The sequence below is a fragment of the Gadus macrocephalus genome, chromosome 1 (genome assembly GCF_031168955.1).
Source record: "Gadus macrocephalus chromosome 1, ASM3116895v1".
Lineage (NCBI taxonomy): Eukaryota > Metazoa > Chordata > Actinopteri > Gadiformes > Gadidae > Gadus > Gadus macrocephalus.
In genome coordinates, this window is record NC_082382.1 from 7,443,863 (window position 1) to 7,458,194 (window position 14,332).

General features: G+C 42.3%; 1 protein-coding gene across 2 annotated transcripts in view; it reads left to right on the plus strand.

Annotated features, from left to right (window-relative positions):
* Positions 1–675: 675 nt before the first annotated feature.
* LOC132467157 (integrin alpha-3-like) overlaps positions 676–14,332 on the plus strand; it is a 41,199-nt gene continuing 27,542 nt past the window's right edge. The window contains exons 1-10 of one of the 2 annotated variants that reach the window (XM_060064301.1): positions 676–1,188; positions 4,453–4,580; positions 5,709–5,800; positions 5,889–6,025; positions 6,727–6,833; positions 6,990–7,082; positions 9,945–10,004; positions 10,076–10,220; positions 10,372–10,559; positions 13,033–13,121. In XM_060064301.1, coding sequence (XP_059920284.1) covers positions 983–1,188; positions 4,453–4,580; positions 5,709–5,800; positions 5,889–6,025; positions 6,727–6,833; positions 6,990–7,082; positions 9,945–10,004; positions 10,076–10,220; positions 10,372–10,559; positions 13,033–13,121 — 1,245 coding nt within the window. In that variant the 5' untranslated portion in view covers positions 676–982. The remainder of the gene's footprint in view (positions 1,189–4,452; positions 4,581–5,708; positions 5,801–5,888; positions 6,026–6,726; positions 6,834–6,989; positions 7,083–9,944; positions 10,005–10,075; positions 10,221–10,371; positions 10,560–13,032; positions 13,122–14,332) is intronic. The other variant, XM_060064291.1, reaches the window with a different exon arrangement.

The window sequence follows — 14,332 nt, forward strand, 5'->3', positions numbered from 1 at the left end:
TGAAAAAGTTCTCATTATCCAGATGGTAGGCCATCATTTGCTGGTGCTTTGAGGAAAGAGTGAGCAGCACATTTTTCCAATTGTGAGTGTCATGGATGACTTTTTTAAAGAAGCTATGCTTAGCTTCGAACCTCATCGTCCACAACTCCGTTAAAGGCCCCTAGCAGCGAATGAGATGAGGGTAGTGGTCTATGAAGTGGTGTTTTAGCCTCAATCTGAAGTCCGGAAAGGTAGTTGTGAGCAACTTGCGATGATCCAGTAGTTTACAAGATAAATAACACAATGGTTCCTCTGAGAGTCTGTTACACACAACAATGTCAACAATTTCCTTAAGGTCCATTAAAATCTCCCATGCAGGCTCCTGTTCTGGTATCTTACATCCAATTATAAAAGGAAGTAGGCGCATTAGTGCGTTACATTCATCATAGATCACCAACAGTTCCTTTAACAAAGCTCGCTCTTGGAATTTTTTGTGGTTTGTTAACTTTGTCTGAGTCCTTGTATGGGATTTATAGACAGACAGACAGGCACACAGGCAGACAGACAGGGACACAGGCAGACAAGTAGAAAGACAGAGAGTCCGAGAGACAGGTTCAGGTCACTGAGGGACACACAGGGGAGACGCTGTAGAATATGAATGAGAAAAAGGAGAGAGGAGTGGGGAGAGAGAGGAGTGCAGAGAGAAAGAGAGAGAGAGAGAAAGGAGGGGCGAGAGAGTGATAAAGAGAGAGACAGAATGGCAGAGATATATAAGTGTGTGTTGACATGCTGTCCATAAAGTAGCGTTTCACGATTTCTTGTCTCGCCAAACGTGTGTCCAGCGATAGTCTCCTTCCTGTGGATTCATCTCCTTCCTTCCCTCTCATATCCTTCTCTCTTGTCCATCTCTCTTGCCCCTTCTTCTCTTGTGTCCTTTTCTTTCCCGTGTCCTTCCCTCTCTTTTCTAAGGACGCCATTGGACCAGAGCACATATTTTGTCTCCATGTTCTCTCGTCCTGCTGTGTTCCTCCTGCTCCGCTGGGCTCCGGGGTGGGGGGTGTGGTGGGTGGTGCTGTGGGGGCTCTTGCCCCAGGACCGGGCGGTGTACCTGGACACCCAGGCACCGCTGGTCAAGCACGGGGCTCCAGGCAGTCTGTTCGGCCTTTCCGTGGCGCTCCACCAGCAGACGCTCCACAGGACCCAATCTCTGTGAGTACACCTCGTTTTGAACAACTGTTGCCATGGAGAGTGTGGCAGCGTGTGTGTGTGTGTGTGTTTTTGTCTGTGTGCGCGCATTCATGCATGTCTTTGTGTATGTACTCAAGATCATTTTTGTTTGTGCACATGCGACCGTGTGTGTGTGTGTTTTGGTGTGTGTGTGTGTGTGGATCAGATAATTTAATCAGTAAAGACCTAATCTCCTCTGTAGGAAGAGGGAGGGGGAGGAGGGAGGCGGAGGAGAAAGGAGAGGGAAGGGAAGGAGGGAGAGGGAGGAGAGAGTTACAGAGGGCAGAGGGAGGACGGAGAGAGGAGAGAGAGAGGGGAGGGGGGAGGGAGGGAATAAGAGGACGGAGGGAGGACGAAGAGAGGAGGGGGAGGGAGGAGGGAGTGAGGGAGGAGTGAGGGAGGGGGAGGGGGAGGGAGGAGAAAGACAGGGGGGTAAAGGAGAGGGACATATAGAGGACAGAGAGAGGAGGGAGTGACGTCCTTTCCAGTTAGTCATTCATCAGAGGCTTTTATCCAAGGTGACCTGTAGGTAACGAGACTGTAGACAGTCCGGACTAATGATGATTCCAGGTGAACAGGGAGGATGTGTTGGTGGAGGTCTCATCAGCATTGGGTGGAGGTCTCAGTATGTGGAGGTCTCATTAGGTTGACCGTGTAATTGGTCATCTTATCTCCAGGGTGTTGGGTGGTGTTACTAGGGGAAGGGGAGGCAACATAATCCCAGGTATTTTTGGTGTAGTAAAGTTGTTAATTAACACAGACGTTGGTTAATCAAGCTAACACACACATACACATTGGATGCTGTCCAAATTGAAGAAATTAATATAACCAAAGGAAGACTCCAAAATACACGGCTGCAATAGCACCCCTGCTCCTAGTGTCTCTAACAGTGGGAAACTGCGTATCTGTTTTCAAATATTATATCTTACCCTTGCCCAATCTCCAGGTAGCTAATAAGAGCAAACTAGAAAATGCATTTCCTGTAGAAAATGTGGTGAGTGCTGTAGCTCAAGGTGACGTTGAAAATATATTTTAGTAAAGCCACATACTGTAGTTTAAGACCTAAAGAAATGTTAAATGGCTTAAATTAAGTGAAGGAACTTGACCAGAGTCTAAATGGAGTAAACATGCAAACCATTTAAACAAATTAAAATGGTGGGAAACAAATAAAGTGAAGAGTTAAACAAATAGCTAAGGTGATCTGGGGAATACATTTGAGAGAAAATAAAGAATAGCTGAGCTTCTGTGTGTGTGTGTGTGTGTGTGTGTGTGTGTGTGTGTGTGTGTGTGTGTGTGTGTGTGTGTGGGTAATGAATTAGAAAGGTATGTTATTGAACTTATTCCTTCAGATCTAATTAATCTAAAGCTCACAAAAGGATGAGGCTTATACCCTTTGACTCCTGTGAGTCTCAGCTTTTATATGGCATATCATTTGTGTGATAGCATGTGTTGCCACATCGGATTGGGAATTTCCAGCACAACTACACCTAATTATTAACTATGACGTTATGTGGGAAACAAGGAACCTCTCATCACTCACTCACTCACTCGGTCTGTGTAAAGAACACATTGACAACAGCAGAAAATGGGTCTTCAATGAGATTACATTAATAAATGTAAAAGACGGTGATGGTGATAACAATTATCACCTGAATGCGACCTAATTTATTTTTTTACTACTTTTACGTTGCACACACGCACACACGCACGCTTTGTGTGCAGGGACACAGAAAATGTATGATTGGTACATGAGCTAAAATAAAAAAAACTCAAAATAGTCATGCATAAAATGTTCTTACATTTATGAGGAACTTCAACTTGAAATAATCTTACAAGAACTTAAAGAACATAAACCAGGGAACTATGGACAATCAACGCCAGCTCAACTTATACATCCTGCATCAAATCTCCTTACAACTGGCGTGGAGGTTTGAGTGACAAGTCTGATGGCCGTCCCTCGCCCCATATTACTATTGGACAGGTGCCCATCTCTCACCCCTTAATGCTAACATTATTGGGTCAAATCAACCTTACGTCTATTGGTATTGATTGATGTTTGTTAAAATAATTATACAAATCCTGCGTTTTTTTCAAAACCAGCCCAAATTGTATTTACTCTACACTGCTATGTATTGTATGTACAATGCAGATTTTCCAGCCTAATGTGACCAAATCCGCCCAATCTGGCGGAAGTAAGACTCTACTTACTGTGAGTCTGAACAAAATTTAACCGTGATCTGTTGAGAGCACTTCAATATCAATAAACCTTACCAATATAGCTAGGACCTAGCCTGGTCCTACCAGACCATCGTACTTCATTTCATTTGTACAGAAGGTCTGGAACTGCCCAATTGACAAACCTTCACTCACTTGAAGGCGGGTGTCTGTTGAAGTTTTAAAATGATTGGATCTGCCAAGTGGCACTCTAGATCTGCCATACCCAATAGCGTTTGGTCGTGACGTATGTCATGCGACGGGACCGGCTCCTTCACCGCTAACGGAGCCAGCTGGAAAATCAAACTTTTCCCGAACCCGGTGGGGAGAAGCGCCACAACATCATGGCCACCAACAGAACTCAGCAAAGCTTGTTCTTGCTCCGGCTTTAATTGATCGATATTCGGGAGCGATCCCACAACAGACCGAATAGCCTCTCTCGTATCCTTCTCCATCGTCTTCCTGGTCTTCCTCTGTCTACAACTGAAACTGGCGCGCGACCTCGACGTCATCATTCTCAGCCACTCCCTCTGTTCGCTGATTGGACCGCCAAAAATCTGGCTTCCAAGGAATCCATGCATATGAAGCAGACCCAGACCTAGTACTGAAGTGAAATGAAAATTGAGCGGAAGTAGGTAGGTGGGCGGTGCCAGGCTATCTAGGACCCCCATTGATTGGTCAAACCTGCTGTTCCCAAGTCCCAAAGTCGTGATATTTCTAATTTCTTCTGACTTTATTTTGCAGCGAGTAACAAAGGGGAAATGTATCGAAGCAAAAGTATAAATTTTATTTAGGAAAAGTAGCGAGGTAAAGTGAAAGTTGCTAGAATGTAAACACTCAAGTAAAGTACAAATCACGAAAAACAACTTACGTACAGTAACAAAGTATTTTTACTTCATTACTATACACCACTGGTAGTGTAATCACCTTATCTTGAGGGTGTTGTGGTTTAACCATCTCACCTCCATGATGTTGGTAGGGGTCATTATCTTAACTCAAGGATGTTGGAAGGTGTCACTATCTTATCTCCAGGATGTTGGTTGGTGCCCCGAAGGAGAAGGCGGAGCCTTATGTGAGAGCCAATCACACAGGAGGGGTGTACAGCTGTCCAATCACTGCTGACCAATCAGATTGCTCAAGAATCACCCTGCTTGGCTCAGGTAACAAGTCTCCTTATGTCAGACGTTTGGGGAGTGTCTAGTGATGTAGGGGAATGTCTAGGGCGTAGGGGAATGTCTAGGGCGTAGGGGAATGTCTAGGGCGTAGGGGAATGTCTAGGGCGTAGGGGAATGTCTAGGGCGTAGGGGAATGTCTAGGGCGTAGGGGAATGTCTAGGGCGTAGGGGAATGTCTAGGGCGTAGGGGAGTGTTTAATGGCGTAGGGGAATGTCTAGGGCGTAGGGGAGTGTTTAATGGCGTAGGGGGGTGTTAAGTGGTGTAGGGGAATGTCTAGGGCGTAGGGGAGTGTATATTGGTAAGACGGAGCAGTAAGTGTGTTAGTGGAGTGTCTCTTGGTGAAGATGGTGTGGTTAGTGTGTTAGTGGAGTGTCTCTTGGTGAAGATGGTGTGGTTAGTGTGTTAGTGGAGTGTCTCTTGGTGAAGATGGTGTGGTTAGTGTGTTAGTGGAGTGTCTCTTGGTGAAGATTGAGTGGTTAGCGTGGTGAAGATGGTGAAATAACAAACTGCTATAATAGATCTAGAAGTTTGTTCCAGATCTGTGGAGCTTAAGACTAAATGCTGCTTCTGCATGCTTGGTTGGTAACCATCGAAAAATGGATGACCTGGGAGCTCTAGTGAGCTCATAACACAAAAGCAGACCAGAGATTGATTTGGATCCTAAAATTGTTTTAGACTTAACGCAACAAATTTGTGATACTTTTTTCCTGCAGTAATTTTAGCACTGGAGTAATGCTTTCTTAGTCTAGCAATGTATGTGGGTTGTCTTGGTATACTAAAGTTGAATACAGTAATGTTTGCTACAGTAAAGTTTGGTAGTTGTAAGTTTTATACGTTAAACTTTGATACAGTAAAGTTTGATTAAGTAAAGTTTGATACACTAACGTTTGTTAAATGTAAGTTTCATACAGAAAAGTTTTGTATTGTAAATGGTATGTAGTTCAGTTTGATATAGGGAATTTTGATACAGTAAAATATGGTAAATGTAAGTTTGAGAAAGTTAAGTTTGAGAAAGTAAACTGTGATACAGTAAAGTTTGGTCAATTTTAGTTGGATATGGTCAATATGATAATGTTAAGTTTGTTAAAGTAAATGGTTGCTGTACTCCACCAGATACTGAGCTGGATGAGGCTGAGGACCTGATAGAGGACATGTGGCTTGGTGTGTCAGTAGCCAGTCAGAAACAGCCAGCTGGACCAATCCTAGTGAGTCTATCCAATCAAGGACCATCTCATGAATTGTCAAATCATGGGTCACAATTATCCAACCAATAATTCCTGATTCTGCCCTCAGATATGTGGACACCGCTTTGTCAAACTTTATGGGGCCTTTAAATTAAGACATATGATTGGCAAGTGTTATCTCCGCGGCAACGACCTCCAACAATACCATGACAGCATGCACTGGCAGAACCCAAACCAAGTCTGCAGGTAACCTTTGGTTTTGAATATGGTATTCAAGGTTTTCATCTGGTTTTAACATCTGGTATTTAAGGTTTAAAGATTATTAGTTATTTCAGGTTTTAATCTGGTTCTATATGTGGTATTTAAGGTTGAATCTGGTTTGAAACTGGTTTTAGATTTGGTATTTCATTTTAACCTGGTTCTACATGTGGTATTGAAGGTTTTCATCAGGTTTTAATCGGATTGAACATGTGCTAGTTAAGGTTTGAACCTGGTTTTATTCTGGTTTTACATGTGTGAATATTGTTTGAAGCTGGTTCTACATGTTGTATTTAAGGTTTTAATCTTGTTTTAACTGATTTGACCTGTGGTATTTAAGGTTTTAATATTATTTCAAGATGATTATACATTTGGTATTTAATGGGGTAATCTGGTTCTAATCTGATTAAATGTGGTAGGCTATTTAAGGTCTTAATCTGGTTTTGATCTGATTTTTTATTTTATTTACATTGAGTATTTATTGTATTAATCTGGGTTTATAGATGGCACTTTGGGTTAGTGAAGGCTTTTTGCATACTGGTTGCATCAGGGTACTGATGTAAATTCCCGGGTGCAGGAGCATTAGCTCCACTACTCAGTTTACATAATGGCAACATGATTTTTTTACGCGTCTATATCTGGGTTGAAATATGTCAAAAGGCAATGAGTTGAGATTTTGTGTGTTCCAGCCATCGCGGCGACGTCTCTGGAGAGGTGATGTGTAACATGGGGATATCAGCTGACATCAGTCAGACGGAAGTTCTGGTCGGAGCTCCAGGAAGCTATGTGTGGCAAGGTCAGTTAAGTTCTGTTTCATCTCTTCTTATTTGATCTGTGGTCTTTTCTCATTCTATCTGAATTCCTCTCCTAATGATATTTGTTCCACCTGTGTGTGTTGTATGTTGGTTGCTGTCTGTATGTGTGTTTGTGTGTGTCTATGTGTGATTACCAGGTAATGTCCATGTATCCTGGGAGAATCCAGAGATTCTCTACAATCCTGAACAAAGCTCCTTTCCAAACATGGACAAACGCCACACCTACATTGGTACTAAACCTATAACATACTATAAAAACCAATGCTGTTTATTCCTAACACTGGAATCCCAGAATCATTCAAATAGATAGTCGCCATCTTTGATATCCCTAGTGATAATGGCTTATGGGTAAAATACGGAACGGTACTTAAGATACCTTCTGAAATTCATCTAAAATTAAGTTTGTCATGACTTTAAATAGTTTGGCTATGTTTAAACTGAGGGAATACTGACCCTGTACAGTTTACGCAAAACGTTTTTTTTTATATACTTAAAAAATAATTGATATAAATTTACTTTCAGAGTGATTTCTTCCTGTCTTAAATTAATATTCTTAATTGCTATTTTCAGATACTCATAGTCTCCATTGCTCAGATCTTTGCACATTTTGGTGACACGTGACACATGATTAATGTAAGCAGTGTTAGTTAGCGCTACTTTTACTGTTGAACTTTAGTATGTACACAGCCAACCACAACGATGACTATCACTAACATTAGTTGTTGCAGTGATTGCTGGTCAAAAGAGAATGTAGTGCTAGTGACCACAGTAAAGTTGTCAAATATCCAATATTTAACGTCACATAACGTTAACTTACCTAACCCTAACCCTGCGGTATGGTAGAGGATGGGGAGCGGACAGTTGTTAGATCCTGGAGCGTTATTGGTCACGAAAACTGTGACCAAAATCCATGAAACTAACAAAAACGGAACTCGCCTTACCTGTTGAACCCCTTTTGAACAATGGAAAGAATCAATTTTGACCTCATTCAGAGCGTCACCACGGTCTTTACCTTTTAACGATGCCATCAATAACCTATCCTCAACACCTATTGTCAACAAAGTCATGTGACTGTACCTAGGAGGCTCGTCACCCATTAGGGCCCCCGGATGGTCACGCCTCCTCCTCTTTGCTTTATTAGCCTCATCCGAGGTCTGCAGGTGTATTTGTATGTTTGGGACTCCCCACTCAACAATCCATCACCGTGATGATTTCCTTTTGTCCCAGAGGATTGTGTGTGTTTTTTACACTTTCTATCTTCCGTTACTGCGATAACAATTTGCTTGTGAGCGTGTTTTTCATCTGCATTAAAATAACAGTTAATCTCTTCTTTATGTAGCAGGTAGCCTTAATGGTTGAACCTGCTGCTAAGCAATTATGCTGTGTCTTGCGGCTTCAGGCAGGCTAAGTGCTCTTTGTGTAAGCATACTGTTTGTTTCATACAGGTAAGAAAGGTTTTAGGGCGTGATTACTGAGTATCTCTTCCTATAATAATTTCAACTGGGTTCACTTATTCTCCCTGTAAAATTGCTGTACGCCGTTGGTTTGGATTTGTGGGATACCCCCCCTCATGCGTTTGAGAGGGGGAGGAGGTGAGTTTAGATGTACCCTATTTAATTTGCTATTGCCATCTTCCCTTTTGCCTCTGTGCGCAGTTAGTGGAATGGTTTGCTTTCCTCTCCCTGTGTAGGAAATATATTGGTATTGTGGGCATCAGATTGCTTCCCCGTATGCCATGCTATGCATACAGTGGGTGTTTTCTTACGAGTTACATATACATTATTTATTTCACCTTTTTTTATTGTAAGTGATTGTGACCAGCTGTTAGCGGCTTTATTATTGGTTCCCCTTTTCCAGCTATCAGTAGCTGTTTGTGTTTTTTACCGTTCAATTCTGTGCTCTTTGTACATCTTTCAAATATTCACATGCACGATTGGCTTCAGCCATAGCAACGTTGTTATTTTTTTTAGAAGCCATGGCATGCCGGTTACAATAAATTCTCGGGTGTTGGTAAACATTGCCTGAGCATCGTTCACTATCGCGTGAGGGTCGTTTAATATCGCGTGAACGATGCTCTTGCACACGTTCATGCACATCACTGATGGTCTCTGGGATAGGTAGATGATGGCATAATTCAAGGTAAAGACTGTGGTGACATTCATCCCTCGGTCTCATAGATCCATAGTAATAGTAATCACTTACGTTTTTCTCTCATCTACTTCCATTGATTACGGGGAACTCAGTGAAATGCTTAAACTGTCGGATCGAGCACTGGGCTGGTAGAAAACATAATGGTACGGTGCTTCTCGTTTGACGATGAGTATGTGGAAAATAACTATTTCTCAAAAAAGTACTCCTTCAAGTTAATGACTTGTAAGAAAGCCTCACACAACTTATTTTATTAGATGAAAAGTGAGGTATTGGGTTACATAGTAGCGTAACTATGGATTGACCCTGACGTCCTAATGATGGTTTTCATATGCAACTGTTTTAATTGAAAACCATCCCTGAATCCGTTTCTTTTTAGATGCAAAGTGAAAGACAAAAGTGATAAAAGGTTAAGTGAGAAACATACTAGGGCCATGCGTAAACCCTAGTCCAAATGTAATTCCATCGTTTTAAAAACATAGGATAAGATTAAGACAAAGACCTAAAATGAACTCTTTGGAAATTTAGTTCTCAAAATTGGAACATAGCCGCCCCTAAATGATAACATGCCCCTAAACTATAGTATGGCTAAACCCTTAAATCATAACAACACAGCCCTGTCCCTTAATGATATCATAGCCCTGCCCCTAAATTATGACATCATAGTTTGATAGTGGGCGGTGCCAAGCTATAACACAGGGTTTGGTTTCCCTGGTTTTCCCCAGTTAAGTCTTAAGAGACTTGACTGTTAAATAGGAATGCAAAGCCCACCCTAGTTTTATGTAGACTGAATATTCACTGTGTGTGTAATGTTTTTGTGTGTGTGTGTAATGTTTTTGTGTGTGTGTGTGTGTGTGTGTGTGTGTGTGTGTGTGTGTGTGTGTGTGTGTGTGTGTGTGTGTGTGTGTGTGTGTGTGTGTGTGTGTGTGTGTGTGTGTGTGTAGGATACTCTGTGGCGCTTGCCACACATTTACTGAGCAAAGAAGCTGTAACCATCGTAACAGGTAATACAGTTAATCCCCATTGATCAGACAGACAGACACAGAGAGGTAGACAGACATGTGTGTTTGTTCAGGGGCTCCTCGTGATGATTTAAGAGGGTCAGTGTTTCTGGCTGACAGGAGAAACCGAATCCTGGTTGTCAACCAATCGCTGCACGGGGAGCAGATGGGAAGTTACTACGGAAACGCTCTGGCTGTTACTGATCTCAATAATGATGGGTGATAACTACACGCATGCAAACTCACTCACATTACTATTAATTACTATACATATATATATGTATATATAAATATATATATATACACATCAATCTTCTCTGTCCCCACCTCCCATTTCATCATCTCCTATCTCCTCACCTCTCCTCCCTAGATGGAGTGACCTCCTGGTGGGAGCTCCATTTTATTTCCAACCTGACCAGAAGCAGGGTGGAGCGGTGTACGTGTACATGAACCAGGGGGGTTGGCTAAGGCTCCGGCGGGTCCTGCACGGCCCCTGGGGCTCAGCCTTCGGGATGTCTCTGGCCAGTGCTGGAGACCTCAACCAGGATGGCTACCAGGGTACTAGTATAAATATATTCATAGAGATGTACGTATGTTCCATTGGTCTCCAAGTGCAAGTCAAGCGCTTGTTCTAGCTTCAATCCAAACAATGTGTATTTGAATTTGAATGTGTGTTTGGCTGACAGGCCGTCAGCTGGAGAGGGAGGTTTCATTTCATGGTAACGGCTCAGTTAAACTTTGTGCTATTTATTTTTTAAGCTAGTGCTAGTGAGTATTATAATGACCGATGATTTGCACCTGAAATGTGGTTGGCATTACATTACAAATGTCTGAGAAGCTTAACCATCTCATGGACACGGCCATTAACCGCTGCCCAGACGAAGCCTCGTACATCCACACAAACAGGAATTTTCGACCTTGCAAAAATAATGGGACCTGAGTTTGTAGTAGAGTGGATAATAACAAAAACTGGTTGCTACAGACAGGGAAAAATATATCATTTGATTCCAGACTTTTCGGAATAACAATATTTGGGTAAAAGCAACAAGAGTACTGTGTTGAAAACCATAAAACTGCCCATGGAATAAAACACGTTGGGCTATCCTCCTTACTGGAAAACATATCCCACTTTAGGTCCATTATTACTCTAGTTATACCATGGTTATCAACCATGATTTGCTATAAGTTACTTTCATCAAGGCAGCAGTGTTTTAGGGTAAATTATAACGTTGGTTAAATTATTTAGGAAAGAACAGCTGATACAGCAGTAATAAGTGTTACAAAGTGGTCTTAAGAGACTTAAAGGCATATTGTACGATTTTCAGTGATATGCACTTTTTAATATGTTGTTGAAATTGGTTTATACATCCTGACAGCAATAAATAACTTATGGGCAATGAAAAAGAAGCGAAAAAAAAACAAATTCTGTATCTGCTATAAACCTGTTAAAATGCTTACCAATCGGAGACATTGTACCCGAATCTAAAGAACCAATCACAAGCCTGCGCGTTCTCTCCCCTCTGTGTACGAGCCTGAGCCGGCCTGAGCGCGTTCACGGAGGGCAAAGAAAGCGTTGTTATCATAGTAGTTCATGACAGTGGACTAGACCTAGTGAGCCTACAACGTTAACAAAAAACAGAAGTTACCACTGCCACCGTTACTTGCCCCGGTTCATCCTTTTAAAAAGGCAAGAAAAGGAAAGACAGAAAATGAAAAGGCAGCAACAAAAAAAAAGTTGGAGAATGCTCGAGGAAAAACGAGAATAAATATTGGATTCGCTTTTCAGCGATGGCGACAGCTGAGGGAGTTGAATGGCCTGAAAAGTGACGCAATGGTTGCCGTTGAAGTAAGCCGTAAGCAGCATTAGCGCTCGTGCACGGCTCTGTGTCGAGGGGTTGGGGCAGGGAGTCCTGAAGGGTGGGGGAGGAGTTAAACGGAACTCCGAAGAGAAGCTAATTTCAAATCATGCTAGCTCTCTCACATCGTACAGTATAGCTTTAACTGTTAAATAGGACTGCGGAAAGTGGTTTTCCAGCGTCGACTTCCGCCTGTGGTCCAACACGCAGTTGCACGGAGTGCAAAATAATTTGCCCTTACTGTCGTGTAACAATCCGGGAAACTGCTTTGCACGGTCTTTTGCACTTATCTTTGTTGGCAAATGAAACCGCTTCATCTTATTCTTGCCTTCGTTGTGGGGTTTGCGATGACGTACACGTCGCATAATTACGTTACTCCATAACGTTCCCATGGCAACAGGAGGAAATGGCTGCTTTTTTTCGTGGAAATTGTCAATTTATGCGGTGAAAGTGCAGCATATTTGAAAAAATGCAGCCCCTGCATGAATATGCGGATTTAGGCTGATTATGCGTTGAATTATACGATCGCATAATGACGTTTTTCTGGAGGGACTGTACAATACGTAACTATCGTTTGTTAATGTATTGCGTATATCATTAAATAGAACCACAGTTACCGCATATCATATGTGTGTTAAGTTTTCTTTGCCAAAATTAATTTGAGGACTCAGTATTTCTGATGTTGTGGAAGAAAACGCTATACCATGTGTGAAATAGGCCATATTTTTTTTTTTTTCTTTGGCTCAAAACAAAGAAGCAGTAGCCTGACTGCTATGTTCAAGGCAGTATGTTTGTATGTTCATCTTTTAATTACACTATAGGCTTTTTTTTGTATCGTGTTGTTTTGATCAGTATATGCCAATGTTGTTATCAATAAAAAAACATTTGCACAAGGCAAGCCGATGCACTTCTCCATGTTGATAAGAGCATTAAAATCTGGTTATTACACATACTGTGTATGTGCATACATTTCGAATATGCTACATTAAGTATTCTAATAACATTAAATATACTACCCTTCTACATTTAGTATCTTACTACATTAAATATACTACCTTACTACATTAGTTATACTAGCATCTGAGAGTTAAGGGGTGTGTGTGTGTGTGTGTGTGTGTGTGTGTGTGTGTGTGTGTGTGTGTGTGTGTGTGTGTGTGTGTGTGTGTGTGTGTCAGACTTTGCTGTCGGAGCACCTTTTTTTCAAACAGGAAGTGTTTATATCTGGACAGGAAGTTCCACCGGTATCTCCCAAGAACCAAGCCAGGTAACACACACACACACACACACACACACACACACACACACACACACACACACACACACACACACACACACACACACACACTGTGTAGCACGAAAAAAAGTCGCACAATCGTGCTCTGGGACAGGATTCAATAGATTTACGTTATACTGGGTTGGTTAATAATACTATCTTCACCATGACAATAGTGGCCTGCTGTTATACCATTTGAACTTCAACAATGCCATTCTGTTTATTATACCATCGTGAATGGTACTTAAGAACAGGTGGGATTTATCAAGATTCATTACTTTGGTTGTGAGGGCCGCTGTAACCCAGTGTCCGTCCTCACGGGAAGGGGGGGGTCTACATTACTACTAAGACTACATTACTTGTACTGAAACTTTGCTCGTCTCTCTTTCAGTGTAGCAAAGCGGTCAATGACTCATTGAAATCACGCATGTTGAGGACTAGTTCCCTCTCCATGGAGAGCATGGCCAGTGCATTCAGATGTTCCTGGCTCATTGAATTTCGCAGGAATGTCTTCATTCTTTTCAAGTTGAGAAACATCTCTCAGCTTCAGCTGTTCAACAAACTCAGTCTCAGAGAATGTCTCCTGGAGGTTGTAGCTCATGATAACCTGGTACAGTGCCAGTGCACCACAGCAAGCCTTGAATTCAGGATTCTCATAGATCAGAGACAGTTCCGTCTTGAGCTTTGCCTTGTTCAGCGTGGGATATGCCTTCACAGTGGCATTCAGAGCATCAGCAGGAAATGAATGGCAGTATCTTTCAAACATATTACCTTGTACTAAGGTAGAACTCACAAGGTGACCAGTTAAAGAGAACCTCGCTTTAGTGTGAGCCAGGATGGTGTCGCAGACCTCTTCAGACAGCCTCTGCTTCGCCTCTTCTGTCAAAGCCGTCCTTGGTCTGTCGGTTCCTGATGGCTCTTGCAGCTAGTCAGTCTCTGAATGCAAACAAACCAATAATGTGTTTGTTCGGCTGTGTACAGTACTGTAGTCTACGTGAAGAACATATTGTAGCGGGCCAGTGGGTGTGGGTTTTCCATGCCACCAAGTTGAATAGATAATACGACACAACACACAGAGAGCAGTTCAAAGGGATGGTTTATTTACAGGGTAAATCGGTATCACCAGAGGAGAAGGGTAATTTGAAGTCCGTAGTCCGTGTACGGGTCTCTCACTCTCTCTTACGCCGGGATTCCACCGCACG